The following is a 16,133-nucleotide window of genomic DNA, read 5'->3' on the forward strand; positions in this document are numbered from 1 at the left end:
ATTTTAGCTCAGGTCAGGCCTCCTTGGGTTTCATGGGATTGAGCCCTACATTGGGCTCTGCAATAATAGTGTAGAGCCGGCTTGGGATTCTCTCCCTCTCTCTCGAAATATATTTACAAAAACATTTTTTTCTCCCTACAGACTCACCGTTATTTGATTTTAGATCAGGGAGAATGTGATTCACAAAGAACTCAGTCAGGTTTACAAGTTCATTTGCTTGTGTAATTCCATGCTGGAAAACAAAATTTTAATACAGTAAAATAACATGAAATACTTGTATATATCTATCACATAAGAAATTTAGGAAACCTTTAAAAAACAGGTTGCAAATGAAGATGAATACTTCAAATCACAACTCCTTACATATAAAAAAATAAGACTTTTTAATAGACAGTAAAGAAAACTTCCTTAAATTAAAGAATAGCTACACTTAAATTTAGCACATTTCATGCACTGATTCTCAGTGAAGGGAACTCATCAGTTTTTTGTCCATAAGAAAATTAAGTGTTTAATACATCAATGTCAAGTCACCTTTGGAGACTATACGAATTCTATTCAGAACAAACAGGTTATCTTGCAGAGTAGGCTGCATCATTAGATATCTGTTGCTTCTTTCTGATTTCTGTGGTTACCACCAAGTCTATTTTAGAAGCAAAACTACCCTGAAAATTCACCTTCTGTGTCTGGGCTTTTGATGCCAACGATGTCACAAGGTAAATGGCTGCATCTTTGTGTTTCCAGTTGACAGATGGATTTTTTGCATATTCCTGCAGCATGGAATTAACATAACCAGAGAAGATTCCTGTCACCGGTCCCTCAAAAAACTTGCACAATCCTCGTACTAGATCACAAGCAGCCCTGCGTCTAGTATCAATATCTATAAAATCAAAGGGAAATATATCGTAGGATAAAGAAACCACCAAATGATCAAGATTATAAGGCAATAAATAGCCATTTGATAGCTATCCACAACATAAACAATGAAAAAGAACATTATTTTATTCACAAGAAACACAAAAATGGGAATGAAACTAAAAAGACTATAATAGTAGTTACACACTAATTAGCATATAAAAAAGAGTGGACATTCAATGCTGGACACATGGATAGAACTCAAGACAAGAGCTGCTCTTAAAGGTAAACAGATTAAAGGAAGAAAGGCAGGTGAGACGACACACTTGCCTTGACTCCCACTCCTCCCTACAGTGACCAGAAAGAACAACTTTAAAAGTGCCTTGCTATCAAACTAACAATTAAAAACCAAAATACATACCAGATCCTTCCAAATCTCTCCTGATGTACTCCTCAGAATTGTCTTCAAAGGCTTCTTCATCAGCAGCTACAAAGAGAGATGGCATTTCAAATAACCCCTCAAAAGACAGGACAAGTCATTTGTATTTTCACAGCTGAATACACAGAAGAATGCAATGGATAACCCTCACCCTGGGAAAACCTTCATGATCATGGTATCTCCCCTGCCAGGTAAGTATGAATGCACAGAAGAGTATGTAGCATTGCCATGTTTTACAGCAATGTGTTCCTTCCCAACAAATGACACTTCATATATTCTTTTTTAGAAAACGCTTATTTATTTAGAGGGAGAGTGAGAATGAGAGAGAGCATGGGCATATGAGCTGGGGAGGGACAGAGAGTATCCCAAGCAGGATCCACGCTGTTAGTACAGAGCCTCACACGGGACTTGATCTGATGACCATGAGATCATAACCTGAACTGAAATCAAGAGTTGGAAGCTAAACTGAATGAGCCACCCAGGTTTATATATACTTATATATAAGTATTTTTATACTCAAAAATATACTTATTTTTAATTTTATACATTTATTCTTAAACGTTACTTAGAGCACAAATGCCACCCTGAAAGGGTAAGTACAGGTAATGCACACAGCTCACCTGTTCTAAATGTGACTGGACCTTAACCACCAACATCAAAAAGTGACTGTTAGGGCCCAACCTAGGGACGCCAACTTTTTATTCTGCTAAATAAGGACATTAAAAAAAACAAACAGCCTGACAAATATAACCACCATTATTTCATAAAAGTCATTTTCACACCAAAAAAAGTAGGATGGACAATACCAGAATAAAGATCTGTCCTTTATAGTTTTATGAAAAAAACACAAAAGGAAATAAAACCTTACATGATATTGTCCTTCATTCCTCTTTTAGCTCCTGGTAATTTGAGAACCACTAATCTAATGAATGAATACTCTGACATAAAACACAATCCCTTTCATATTTACTACCTGCCCTTCCCAGCCGTAAGGAGAGGCAATTTGTATACAAACAGTCTTAAGACTCTCTTAACCATGAGGCGCCTGGGTGGCTCAGTCAGTTAAGCATCTGACTTCAACTCAGGTCATGATCTCACAGCTCATGGGTTCGAGACCCAAGTCGGCCCCTGCGCTCACAGCCAGCGCAGAGCCAGGAGCCTGTTTTGGATTCTGTTTCTCCCTCTCTCTCTGACCCTCCCCTGCTCACGCTGTCTCTGTCTCTCTCTCTCTCTCTCAGAAATAAATAAAACATTGAAAAAAAAAAAAAAACCACTCTTAATGACAAACTATGCAGACTTCAGCTCTGTATTTACAGGTTATCAATCACTTCCACTCTCAATTACACTGTTTGAAAACTGCTATCTGTTGTGGTGAAACACTAAATCAAACAATACCAAATTCTTTCCTAAGGTGAGATCCTAGATGATTTACTTTCTTATCAATGCAATAGGAATTTTTTTAGTCTTATTCAATATTTCTGTGAAAAACCCTCCACAGTATAAAACAAACATCATTACAGCGACATTAACAAATGTCTTTTATTTTTAAAATTTTTAAATTTATTTTTTAATGTTTTATTCATTTTTTGAGAGAGAGACACACACAGAGTGTGAATTGGAGAGGAACAGAGAGAGAGGGAGACACAGAATCCCAAAGAGGCTCCAGGCTCCGAGCTGTCAGCACAGAGCCCCACACAGGGCTCAATCCCATGAACTGCAAGATCATGACCTGAGCCTAAGTTGGATGCTTAAACAATTGAGCCACCCAGGTGGCCCCTCACAAATGTCTTTTAATCCATACTTTGTCTTAGTTTAGAAAATAGGCACTAAGTCCAGGAACCTCAGTGGCTCAGTTGGTTGAGCATCTGACTCTTGATTTCAGCTCATGTCATGATCTCACGAGATCAAGCCTGGCACTGGGCTCCTTGCAGACAGTGTGAAGCCTGCTTGGGAATCTCTCTCTCAAAATAATAAACATTTTTTCAGAAATAGGCAATTAAGTGACCTACAGAAGTTTTAATTAGCAATAAAAAAAATTAGACTGGGCTCCTAGGTAGCTCAATTGGTTCAGCGTCCAACTTTTGTTTTCAGCTCAGGATTCTCTCTCCTTCTCTCTGCCTTTCCCCTGCTAGTGTGGCGTGTGAGCTCTCTCTCAAAATAAATAAATAAGCTAAAAAAAAAAAAAAAATCCAGGGTGCCTGGGTGGCTCAGCTGGCTAAGCATCTGACTTTGACCTAGGTCATGATTTTGAGTTCGAGCCCCAACATTGGGCTCTCTGGTGTCAGTGCTAAGCCAGCTTCAGATCTTCTGCCCCCCTCTCTGCCCCTCCTCCATCTGCATGTGTGCAAGCTCTCTTTCTCAAAAATAAACATTAAAAAAAATTAGACTCAATATATTATATAAAAAGCAACAGGGAACAGACTTACTAAATTTATACTAAAACACTCTTTAAAAAAACAAGCTTTTATGGGGCGCCTGGGTGGCTTAGTCGGTTAAGCGTCCGACTTTCGCTTAGGTCATGATCTCACGGTTCGTGGGTTCGAGCCCCGCATCGGGCTCTGTGCTGACTGCCAGCTCAGAGCCTGGAGCCTGTTTCAGTCTGTGACTCCCTCTCTCTCTGACCCTCCCCTGCTCACACTGTCTCTCTCTCCTAGAAATAAATAAAACATTAAAAAAAAAAAAAAAAAGCTTTTAATCTGCTGAAAACGCTTCAGACTTTGCCATAATTACCTCTAAATTCCATGTTAGGCACGATAACCTTTTCACAGATACTCGTCAGCGTGTTCTGGTCCTCAAACAGATTCTTATAGTGAGGTCTCTCACAAACTGAAGCCAGAAACTGAATTGCATTACTTACTAACTAGGGAAAAAAAGCACAAATATAGGCATATTTTAAGAGCAAAACAGAATTATTTATTTCTTGGGGGGATTAGGAGGGAATGCCTTAATTATTTGTCTCTCCACCATCATCTTACCAAGTCATATTTAACCTCTTGACCTGTTGTGACCAGTAAATTCCAGATGGCTGTGACAAAGCGAGGCAGGTACCGCTGAAATTCCTCATCATACTTCTGTGCATAGAGTGCAGCATTGTCACAAATCTGGGATTTTAAAAGCTCCAACAAGCCAGCTTCCTCTTCATCCTCACATAAGAGAAAAAAGAAAACTCAAACATACATGTTTAATGTTACCATAAATTTAGAGAATAGCTTTAATTCATGAAATAAAATCCTTAAAAATTTAACCCAAAGTCTAGTGTTACAAAAGGCATTGATGCCACTATCAATTTATTCATTTAGTTTTTCAAATACCAAACAAATGAAATACTTCTCATTTTTTAATCCGTGAGAGTAATTTCGAGTTTTCAAGTTAAACAGACTTTTCTTCTGGTTGTTGAATTATAAAATATTTACATGTTAAATTGAAAATAACATTCCTACAGAAATCTAAATGATAAAGACCATATCACACTTTCCTTTGTGACATGGTCAGTTGTACTGTCTTGCTATCTCCTCCCAAAAGGCTGTCACTTCAAATATATTAAGGTAATGCTGTAAGATTCTCACCAACAATATTCCGGTTATAAAGTATTAAACAGCAATCTAATTTTGGGGTCAAACTATGGTCTGCAGGCCTGCTGCCTATTTTTGTAAGTAAAGTTTTACTGAAATACAGCCTTGCTCGTTCCTTCTTTACATTTATATAATTTACAATATTGCCTACCGGCTGCTTTCATTACAACTGCAGAGCTGAGTAGTCGGAACCGAGACTGTACAACCCACAAAGTCAAAAATATTTACTACCTGAACCTTTACAGGAACAGTTTGCCATCCCCAATCTAACCATGATGTCATTTATATAACACTGTCTCCTAGAACAACAATCCATAAGCCCCCTTTAAGCTGTACTAAGTGCCAAAGAACTCAAATTTAGAAAAGATGAAAAGAACTCCCTAACAGCTGTCTCCTCAAGGCGTAAATATAAGGAATATTACAGTGTGAGGACACAAGGTGATAGCTGGTGTAAACGGCAGAGAGCCCCCTGTAAGAATTTGATGTGAAAAACTTCCCTTAGATTTAAATGTGAAGACAAGGGTGTCGTTTTTATCTTACTGGACTGAAAGAATTATGTCATGGGAGCCGTAGTTTTTTTGTTGCTTTAATTGGTAAATCTCAGACAAAATTTGATGGACACCCATAGAGATGATTCTGTCTGCACCTCACTCTCCAAAACTGATTTGAATCACCTATTCTAATTTTATCTGAACTTGAAGCATTCTCAGTATTTTACTTTTTACGTTTTTTGTTTCTTGGGAAAGAGGCAGATCATAAATCTATTAATAAACACGCAAATGAGCAACACAAAGTAAGTGCCCTATGTCGGAAAGTACATATTATTACAAATCCCAGACCAGAAACTACAACACATTACAAACCTTCATAATGGTCCCACTTTCCCATGCTGTGGATGCTTTTTAAAAAGAGGCTATTGTTCTAAAACATGGAAAGAGCCTAAGTGTCCATCAACAGATGAATGGATCAAAAGAAGATGTGGTTTATCTATACCATGGAATACTACATGGCAATGAGAAACAATGAAATCTAGCCATGTGTAGCAACATGGATGGACCTTGAGGGTGTTATGCTGAGAGAAATAAGTCAGGCAGAGAAGGACAAATATCATATGTTTGCACGTATAGGAGGATTAGGAGGAACTTAACTGAGGACCATGGGGGAGAAGAAGGGGGGAAATGGTGGGGGAAAGGGAGAGAGGCAAACCATGAGAGACTCTTGAATGCTGACAAAAACTGAGGACTGATGGGTGAGGGGGGGAGGGGGGATGGGCATGGAGGAGGACACTTGTGGGGATGAGCACTGAGTGTTATGTGGAAACTAATTTGACAATAAACTATTTGTAAAAAAAATAAAATAAAATAAAATTTAAAAAAAGAGGCTATTGTTAAAAAGGTTTATGTTTTCTTAGTATCTTCAACCATGGTTTTTTATTTCATAAAATGGTCATGGTGTGAATGCTCTAAGGCTTTACTTTGAACAGTGTAATGATATAGTCTTCTCTATAAATTGTGGACCTACCTACACCAGGCCCAAAAGAAGAGTAATTCTGTATGCTGCAAATAACCAAACATAGAACATCCCCTATAATTAAATATTACTTGTATTCTTGGGTTCTACCTATTAATAGCGCAAGAGTAAAAAAAATTTTAGCAGCCAGAATTTAAATGTTCAGTAAAACATTTCATCTTATTTCAGTAAACAAGTAAAGCTCTTTAACTCTGGGTCTTGAGTTTGAGCCCCATGTTGGGCAAAGAATTTACTTAAAAAATAAATAAAACAAGCATTCTCAAATAATCATTTCATTTTTTGAAGTCTAACTATATTCCAAAGGTTTTCAGAGGGCACCTTTTTTTTTTTTTTTACATATTTAAAAACTGAGACATAATCAAAATCTAATATTTCAAACAATTCTTCATTTAAAAGGCAGCTACTTGGGAAACATTTTAAAACAATACTTACATCAGTTTGTAGAAGCTTGTTATCCAATGTCAAGAGGGTATGAAAATTGTTCATCCAAGTTTCCATATTATCTTCAAAAAACTCAGGGAGATCCTAGAATAAACACTAACTTGAGACTTTTGATTAAAATAAATGTTATTTTAGTTCAGTTCTGCTCCATGCCAAATATTTCCAACATGCCTACAGCCTCAAGTCCACACTTTTCAGCCTGAGCCGACCATTAACTATTTAGACAAGAGTTCTCTATTCCAGCTGGGTCTGGTAGCTGAATAAACTATTGTGTCTTCTGTTTATACACCTTCAACCACAAATGAGGCCACCTCTATTTCCTGTCCCAATCTATATGTCCTTTCTCTTTCAAGGTCTAAGACTGTATGAAACCTTTCCTTACAAAAACTCAGTGCTTACGAGTATCTTCCTTTTCCTTTCTGAACTATTGCATTTATTGTAAGATGACCACAATTCAGACTTACCATCTTAAACAGTTACTGATTTCCTGTGCCTAAGTATCCCCTTTAATGAGGGATAAGCTTTCCAAGGTAAAGATTATGCCTCCTCTTCTGGTTTCCCTAACTATGCTTAACAAGTTATTAAGAGCCTCATTCTACCTGATTTCTAGGAAGAAGAATTCAAAAGAAGGTGTAAGTGAAAACAGTGATATCCTTTAAGTAAAAATTTTTGAACTGGTGTGCAGCGGAACACAGATGTGGATATGCCATTCTGGGCTGTTCATCTCCTATTCTACCCATTCCTTTTGCAGAATGCTCTTCCTGCCACTGTGAGTGTAGTCATGTTAGGAGGATGAAGTCCAGGTACCAGGCCCTGGCGATGAACAATGAGAAAGCCAGATAGCTTCCTCCTGTATGTCAGCACAGTAATGCGCACTGTTAAGCCCCCTCTTCTCATTCCTGAGGTCCTGAATCTTAAAGTAACAATTCAAGAAGAGAAAGAATAGAGGCCACTATCTCAGGAGCAAGAGGATGACCAGACATTTTCTTTCTAGAAGTCTATGGCTGTGCTTCCTCTGAAATGCCACAATTTCTTACACCTTCCAAAACCTGGTTCTTCTGCCTTCTATCCCCCATAATTCCAATAAAAGCCTTTTTGTATAAGCTAGCCAGAGACCTGTAACCAAAACATGGTTCCCCTAGTGTTAATATCCATCTAAATGAATAAAAGAGAAAGGCCTGAAAATGTGATCTCTCAATGTCTTTAACAATACCATATACAGGGTGACTCTCCAAAACAGCAATTTAGGAAGTGGGGTTTCTCTAAGTTACTGGACTACAAAAGAATGCTACCTTTCCCCACACGATACCCACTAGAAATATCCTAGAAATATCTCCAGGAACAACTATAAAGTAGAATGCTATTTGTAGACAAAGAATGGGGGAAGACAGAAAAAAACTTCTTTTTTTTCCAGAAAAAAAAAAAAATCAATACTGGCCAAGAAGTCTTTATCATTGAGAACCTGCATATTTAACATCAAAGAATCAAAAGCAAGAAATACAACAAAACTGGGGTGCTTGGGTAGCTCAGTCCGTTAAGCATCCAATTCTTGTTTCAGCTCAGGTCATCATCATCATCAGGCTTAAAGCATGGAGCCTGCTTGGGATTCATTCCTTCTCTCTCTCAAAATAAATAAATAAACCTAAAAAAAATAACAAAGAAATACAACAAAACTTACCTGAAAGTTTAAACTGTAGAACAATTTTGAGATAAGGATCAGGGAAGAAAAAAGGATCCTTAGGGCAGAGGCATCATTTGCATGGGTACTGCAGAGTTCAATAGTGGCCTTGGAAAGGAATTTAGGAACAGAGTTTTAGTGTTAGTGTAAACTTTAGTCAAATAAGTTGAGACTACTTAGATCTCCAAAATTTAGCTTTTAAATAATATACAGTCATATAAGGGATTCTGTAATATACAGTCATATATTACAACAGTATATATTTTTACATTGTCCATAATAGCCCTACTAAAAAGTCCAATGTTAATATTTGGACTAGATCCTTCTACTCTCCTTTGTGCATATAAATATATTTCAAAATTGTATTTACTTATATGCTCTCCCATTAATTAATTCCTGTGCCACCTGGCATGTTTCCAATTACTTATTATTCTAACTACAATAAACAGGCTTATCTGAAACTATGCACACCTCTAATTTTTGCAGTATGAAATTCTAGAAGTATATTACCAAAGCAGATTACTATGCTATAAGCACAGGTTTTGCAAGCCAGATAGAAATGGATATAATCCAGACTCTGTTGATCATCATGAGCATTACTTTGAGCAAGTTATTTTACTGAGCCCCAATTTCATCCATAATCTGAAAATAATGCCTACCTCAGAGAATGAAAAAAATATACATAAAATATCCTAGTACTTCATGTACAATGTAAAAGACACTCAACGAATCTTACTCCCTATATCATGGAGTTAAGAAATTTGAATATTAAGGTTTTCTTAATGAAACATCAAAGTCCACACACTACCATTTATAATTCAATGGACAAGACACTAGACTTCATTTCACTGCACTCTGGCTAACACTTTTAACATTAGTAAAACCAAGTAAGAATCTGTGCTAACCCAATAAATGGAAAATATTGATTACATTTTATCCAATTTTATTTTCTTAGATAAAACTGTATAGTCAGTGGGGAGCCTGGGTGGCTCAGTCTGTTGAGTGTCCAACTTTGGCTCAGGTCACGATCTCAAGGTTCTGGAGTTGGAGCCCCTTGCTCTTGCTGCTGTCAGCGCAGAGCTCACTTCAGATCCTCTGTCCTCCCCACCCCCACACCTCCGCTCATGCTCTCTCTCAAAAATAAACAAACATTTAAAAAAATAAAAGGGCAATCAGTAAGACATCCTACCCATGAAAATTTCTGTACACACTTTAACATCTTAGAAAGCTGTGAATATCATACAACTTTCCTTTTTTGAAAATAGGAAATAAGCAGCTTTCCCAGAGTTAGCAAAACCAGGTTTAAGGTTTGGCCCCCTTTTTTATTAGCTGGGGGATACTGAGTCCTCTTTCCTTATCTGGAAAAAGATTAAAAATATACCTCCTTCAGGGCACCTGGCAAGCTCAGTCAGAAGAGCATGTGACTCTTAATCTTGGCGTCATGAGTCCAAGCCCATGCTGGGTGTAAAGATTACTTACAAAACTTTAAAAAAAAAAGGAGCACCTGGCTGTCAGTGGAGCATGTGACTCTTGATTCCACTGGGGTTTTAAGTTCAATCCCCACACTGTGTGGAGATTGCTTAAAAATAATTTTTGAAAATTAAATTTTTTTTTAATCTTTCAATCTTATAGGATTCTCACAAAGATAAAAAACATGTTTAGGAAAGCAGCCTATGCACTACAAGAAGATATACAAATATATAAATTAATTAGTTGAACTACATATATAATCAAATCAAAATGGGGACTGATTCCTTTAGAAACACACATTCAAATACTTGAGTGAAATATGATGTCTGGGATTTGCTTTTAAATATTGCTATAAATGAGAGGAAGGGGGGGAGTAATACTGTTAAACCTGTGTAATAGATACATGGGAGTTCATGAGATCATCTTCTCTATTTCTGTATAGGTTTGGAATTTTTCAAAGGAGATGCTGCTTTAATTATTAACTACCAAATAGACATTAAGCATTCTCTTAAATAAAATTTACACAAATAATTAAGCAATTTAAAATATTAAGTAATTTTACAGTATCACCGAGATGTTATTCCATTACCTTAAATAGATTAGTCAAAGGCAAAGCAAAGGCATCCAGAACAAGTTTAATTTCAGTCCATAACTCATTTGACTTAAATTCATGGCGATATCTAAAAAATTAAGGTAAAGTAGGTAAATTTACAAGCTTTAGGTTTACTGAGTTTAGGCCTTAAAGGATAGATTGCACTACTTAAGAAACAAACACAATAATGAATTGAGAAGCTTCTCTCTTATTCTAAGATTACCAAATTCAAAGGAATGACAATAGTCACAAAAATACAACTGTTTACACAAACAAAAGCATTTGAAAAAAAGTATTGTTAAAATATGAATTGGGGCTCCTCGGTGACTCAGTTGGTTAAGCTTAATCTTGGCTCAGGTCATGATCTCACAGTTGGTGAGCAAGCCCTCTGTGTTGACAGAGGGAAGCCTGCTTGGGATTCTGTCTTGTTCTCTCTGTGCCCCTCTCTCTCTCTGAATAAATAAAATAAATACCTATTTTTTTAAATACATGAATTTATTGGGGGACCTAACTGGCTCAGTTGGAAAAGCATGAGACTCTTGATCTCGGGGTTGTGAGTTTGAACCCCAAGTTGTGGGTAGGGAGTATTTAAAAATAAATTCTTTAAAAAAAAAAAATTTTTATCAATACCTTTTAAATAAAGAATGTGCTGTACGGAGGACTCCGTTAATAACATGGAAATCTCCACTCTGAAAACGATTCACCATTTCTGTCAACAAGTCAGGCCATTTCTGAGGGAAATCTTCTCTGCCAATAATGCTAATAGCATCACTTAACTAGAGCAGGGAGAGAAAACATTAATTAGATCAAAGCTCTGCAAACAAGCATCCTTAAATCGCAGGGCCTGACATTACCTGCTTCTGAATTTGTTCTGGGCTACTAAGCATCAAGTGCACTATGTTGGCTTTAATGGCTACTCGGTCAGCTTCGCAAATTTTGTTTGGTTCATCTTCAACCTTAAAAGCAAAAAAACATCAACAGTAAGTAACATGAAGTCCATATCCATGACTATATGGGTTTATAGACAAAACAGAACCATTTATTGCCTGGCCTTCTAAGAAAAACATAGAAGGAAGTCCCTCAACATGAATGGGTCACAGATTCCTTTAATAATCTGATGAAAGCATAAACCCTTTCTAAAGAAAAATGTATATTCCATCCCAAATGCAAATATTTTACATACAAATCAATGAGCTTCACTGGCTCCCTTCACTGGTGAGTTCTATACGTCACCGTTCTCAGAACGTATGCTTAAAGGCTTTATGCACGTGTACTGCAGAGCCCACATCCATCTCCAGAACCTTCGATCTGACCCTAGCCTTAAGTCAGAGTTCTTTCCAATGAAAACTTGATCATTACCAGTTTGAAAACATCCAGGACTGCATCACTCAAAGAGGTTCTGAAGTCTCACTACTTTTACAAATCAAGACAGAAGGCGGCTAGCATGTCTGAGAACAGAGGGATGGATTTTTAAACACCTGACAATTCACCAGTTATTTTTTCAACACCTACCTGTACAAGCTTAAGAACACTATTTACTACCTCATAAACTCTTTCATGAAATGAAGACAAAAAAAGAATTCTAAATAAATATTTAGGCATATTTAAAGTTGACTTTTTAGAAAAACTTACCATTTTTGTCAACCTTAATATTTTCTAAATATCATTACTGCTAACACTTCAAAGCAATTCTTTCTTTTTTTTTTCTTTATCCTAAGGGTTTCCTCAGTCTCAGCATTACTGGCATTCTGAGTCAGATAAGTCTCTGGTATGGGAATCTTTTATGTACACTGTAGGGCAGTTACCAGCATCCCTGGTTCCCACCTGCTAGGCCGTATTAACACACTTTGCCCCCGGCTGTGACAACCAAAATGTCTCCAAACATCTTTGTGGGCAAAATTACCCCCCATGGAGAACCACTGTCCTAAGGTAGGGAAAATACCTTAATTTCTTAATTTCTAATTTATACCACTCATTAAACTTGCAGTACAAAAGGATTCACCTTAAAATTAGAATTTATTTCCACATATCCCTTATCAAAAACTCCAAACCTAAATTATTTTACATTCTACAAATTTTTAATATACAGAACACGGTTTTTCAACTGTGTTTAATTTTTTCCAGTCCATAAGAGACCCTGCTTCAATTATTCAGTAAGACTGTGTCTACCCACAGAATCTCTCTTCAGTTGACAATGGGCTAACATTCAAATTCAATCATAATGGACGGGCGTCTGGGAGGCTCAGTCAGTTAACTGTCCAACTCTTAATCTTGGCTCAGGTCCTTATCTCACATTCTGTGGGATGGAGCCCCACACCAGGCCCTGCACTGGCGGCATGAAGCCTGCTTGGGATTCTCTCCCCCCGTTCTATGCACCTCCCCCCGCCCCAAAATAAATAAGCTTAAAAAAAATTTCAACCATAGTGGAGGCAAAAACCAAGCCTCACACTCTCTAGCAACCTGGGTTAGCAAGCTCAAGTCATCTATAGGAGCGCAAATGAAACAATAGGAACTTTGGAGAAGCATTCTGTCCAGTTTTTGTTAAGTCTGTCAGAATTTCCATATAGACAATCATATCATCTGTGAACAAAGACAGTTTTCTGTTTTCCTTCCCAATCACTAAACCTTTTACTTCCTCTCCTTATTTCATTAGCAAGGACTTCCAAAACAATGTTGAGAAGGAGTGATGAGGGGGGACATTCTTGCTTTGTACCTGATCTTAGTGAAAAGGTTTCAAGTTTCTCACCATTAAGCAGGGTATTAGCTCTAGGTTTTTTGGTAGCTAGTTTTTATAAAGTCAAGAAAGTTCTCTTCCATTCCTAGTTTACTGACAGTTTTACCATGGATGGGGGTAGGATCTTGTTAAATGCTTTTTCTTCATCTACTGATATGATGCATTAACTGATTTTTAAATGTTGAACCAGCCTTACATACCTAGAATAAATCCCACCTGGTTTTGGTGTGTAATTCTTTTTACACCTTTTTTGGATTTGATCTGCTAATATTTTGTTGAGGAGAGTTCTATTTAATTTTATTTTTAATCTGTACCTTAATCTTTCAGGAGCACTGCATATATAAATCTTATAAACATACAGGTTATAAGACTATGTGTTCACAAAATACTTACAATTCTCCAGTTCCTTTTAATATAGTTCTTGAATGTTACTGAGGCACACACTTTGATAACATTATCCTGGGACTTTTCCAACAAAGTTAAAAGCAACAGTGGGTAATTCTGATTTCCTTCCACAGATTCAAGAAACTTCTCAGCTGTAAAAGAATTTTCATGTTAGAAGATTTGTTATTTAATCAAATCTTTCCATTTTATATATAGGTGAGTTATGTAGATCCGATTAAAAGCATCAAAAAATTAGGGACGTCTGGGCGCCTAAGTTGGTTCCGTGTCTGACTTGATTTCAGCTCAGGTCACGATCCCAGGGTTATGGGACTGAGCCCGCATCAGGCTCCATGCTCAGTATGGGGACCTACTCGGGATTTTCTCTCTCTCCTGCCTCTTCCAATTTGCAAGGTCTCCCTCTCTCTAAATAAATAAACATAAAAAATTCAAAAAGCATCCAAAAACTTGAAAGATTAGGATATTTTTTTCCCTTAGGGGATCTATCATGGGTCTACGAGGCTTCACTATTCTTATGTGTTAAATGGACTACAAATGGTGTTACGCTAAATTTACATAATACTTGAGTTTTCAAATCAATTTACCATCCATTAAAATTCACTTGAGGGTACCTGGGTGGCTCAGTCAGTTAAGCATCCGACTTTGGCTCAGATCATGATCTCAAGGTTTGTGAATTCAAGCCTTGTGTTGGGCTCTGTACTGACAGCTCAGAGCGTGGAGCAGCCTTCATATTCTGTGCCTCCCTCTCTGCCTCTACCCTGCTTGTGCGCTCTCTCTCTCTCAAAAATAAACAAACATTAAAAAACACTTTTTTTTAACTAAAAAAACAAAACAAAACACCTCACTTGATTCTGGCAAACCTGTAGCACGGCCTGACTGACTTAGCACCTCTGCAGAAAGAGAAAATGCTTCTCAGAGAGATTAAGTGAGTCTCAGGCAAAATTCATATATACAGACCTTCTTCGACTTAAGGTGGGATTATGTCCCAATAAAACCATGGTTAAGTTCAAAATGTCAGAAGTCAAAACTGCATTCACTACACCTAACGTACTCAACATCATCATGGCTTAGCCCAGCCTCCCTCAAAGTGCTCAGAACACTTAGATTAGCCTACAGTTGGGCAAAATCATGTATTGCAAAGCCTCTTGCCTCTTTTATAATAAAGTGTTGACTCTCTCGTGGAATTTGCTAAATACTATACTGAGAGTGAAACCAGAAAAGTTACATGGGAACAGAATGGTTCTAACTGTGCTGGTTGTTTACCTTTGTGGTAACGTGACTGACTGGGAGCCGGGGCTCGCTGCCACTGCCCCGCATCATGACATAGTACTATACTGCCTATCACTGGTCCAGGGAGAGGTTCAAAATTCACAATTTGAAGTTTTCAATTTCAACGGTTTCTACTGAATATGTGTTGCTTTTGCACTGACCTTTCATCAAAAATTCACTGAGGGATGGATGGGCACCTGGGTGGCTAGTCAGCTGAGCAACCGACTTCAGCTCAAGTCATGATCTCACGGTTTGTGCGTTCAAGCCCCACATCGGGATCTGTGCTGACAGCTCTGAGCCTGTGGCCTACTTGAGATTCTGTGTCTCCCTCTCTCTGCCCCTCCCCTGCTAGCACTCTGTCTCTCAAAAATGGATAAAACCGTTAAAAAAATTTTTTTTAATAAAAAATAAAGGATGAGGAATGCTAGGGGCACCTGGGTGGCTCAGTCAGCTGAGCATCGACTCAGGTCATGATCTCACAGTCAGTCCTGAGGTCGAACCCTGCATTAGGTTCAGCGCTGGGCGTAGAGCCTGTTTAAGGTTCTCTCTCTTCCCTTCTACACCCCTCCTGCTCATGATCTCTCTCTCCCCCTCTCCCCAAAAAATTTAAAAATTAAAAAAAAAGGAAAAAAAAGAGGGTGCCTGGGTGGCTCAGTCAGTTGAGCATCCGACTTCAGCTCAGGTCATGATCTCATGGTTCATGGGTTCGAGCCCCATGTTGGGCTCTGTGCTGACAGCTAGCTCAGAGCCTGGAGCCTGCTTCAGATTCTGTGTATCCCTCTCTCTTTGACTCTCCCCTGCTCACGCTGTCCCTCTCTCTCTCAGAAATTTAAAAAAAAAATTTTTTTTTATAAGATGAGTAATGATAAACTGCAAAATGTTGGGCTGTCTGGGTGGCTCAGCTGGTTAAATGTCTGACTTCAGCTCAGGTCATGACCTCGCAGTTTGTGAGTTGGAGCCCTGTTTGGGCTCTGTGCTGACAGCTCAGAGCCTGGAGCCTGCTTTGGATTCTGTGTCTCCCTCTCTTTGCCCCTCCCCAGCTAGCACTCTTTCTCTCTCTCAAAAACAAAAACATTTTAAAAAAAATAAATGAAATAAACTGGAAAATGATTTTCAAGAAGGCCACTACAGTTTTGTAGGAGTCTGGAAGGCTT

General features: G+C 37.9%; 1 protein-coding gene and 1 pseudogene across 1 annotated transcript in view; both read right to left on the reverse strand.

The window, feature by feature from the left end:
• CSE1L (chromosome segregation 1 like) overlaps positions 1-16,133 on the reverse strand; it is a 44,506-nt gene that overhangs the window by 14,517 nt on the left and 13,856 nt on the right. Inside the window, exons 3-13 of the mRNA XM_039229993.1 lie at positions 13,702-13,844; positions 11,429-11,530; positions 11,205-11,350; positions 10,572-10,662; positions 8,513-8,620; positions 6,826-6,918; positions 4,267-4,434; positions 4,022-4,151; positions 1,274-1,339; positions 675-877; positions 148-232 (exon numbers count right to left, since the gene is read on the reverse strand). Of these exons, the coding sequence (XP_039085924.1) occupies positions 148-232; positions 675-877; positions 1,274-1,339; positions 4,022-4,151; positions 4,267-4,434; positions 6,826-6,918; positions 8,513-8,620; positions 10,572-10,662; positions 11,205-11,350; positions 11,429-11,530; positions 13,702-13,844 (1,335 nt within the window). The remainder of the gene's footprint in view (positions 1-147; positions 233-674; positions 878-1,273; positions 1,340-4,021; positions 4,152-4,266; positions 4,435-6,825; positions 6,919-8,512; positions 8,621-10,571; positions 10,663-11,204; positions 11,351-11,428; positions 11,531-13,701; positions 13,845-16,133) is intronic.
• On the reverse strand, positions 1,344-1,490 carry LOC120230464 (annotated as a pseudogene).

Source organism: Hyaena hyaena, unplaced genomic scaffold (genome assembly GCF_003009895.1).
Source record: "Hyaena hyaena isolate Hyena2069 unplaced genomic scaffold, ASM300989v1 scaffold_42, whole genome shotgun sequence".
In the NCBI taxonomy this organism is placed as follows: domain Eukaryota; kingdom Metazoa; phylum Chordata; class Mammalia; order Carnivora; family Hyaenidae; genus Hyaena; species Hyaena hyaena.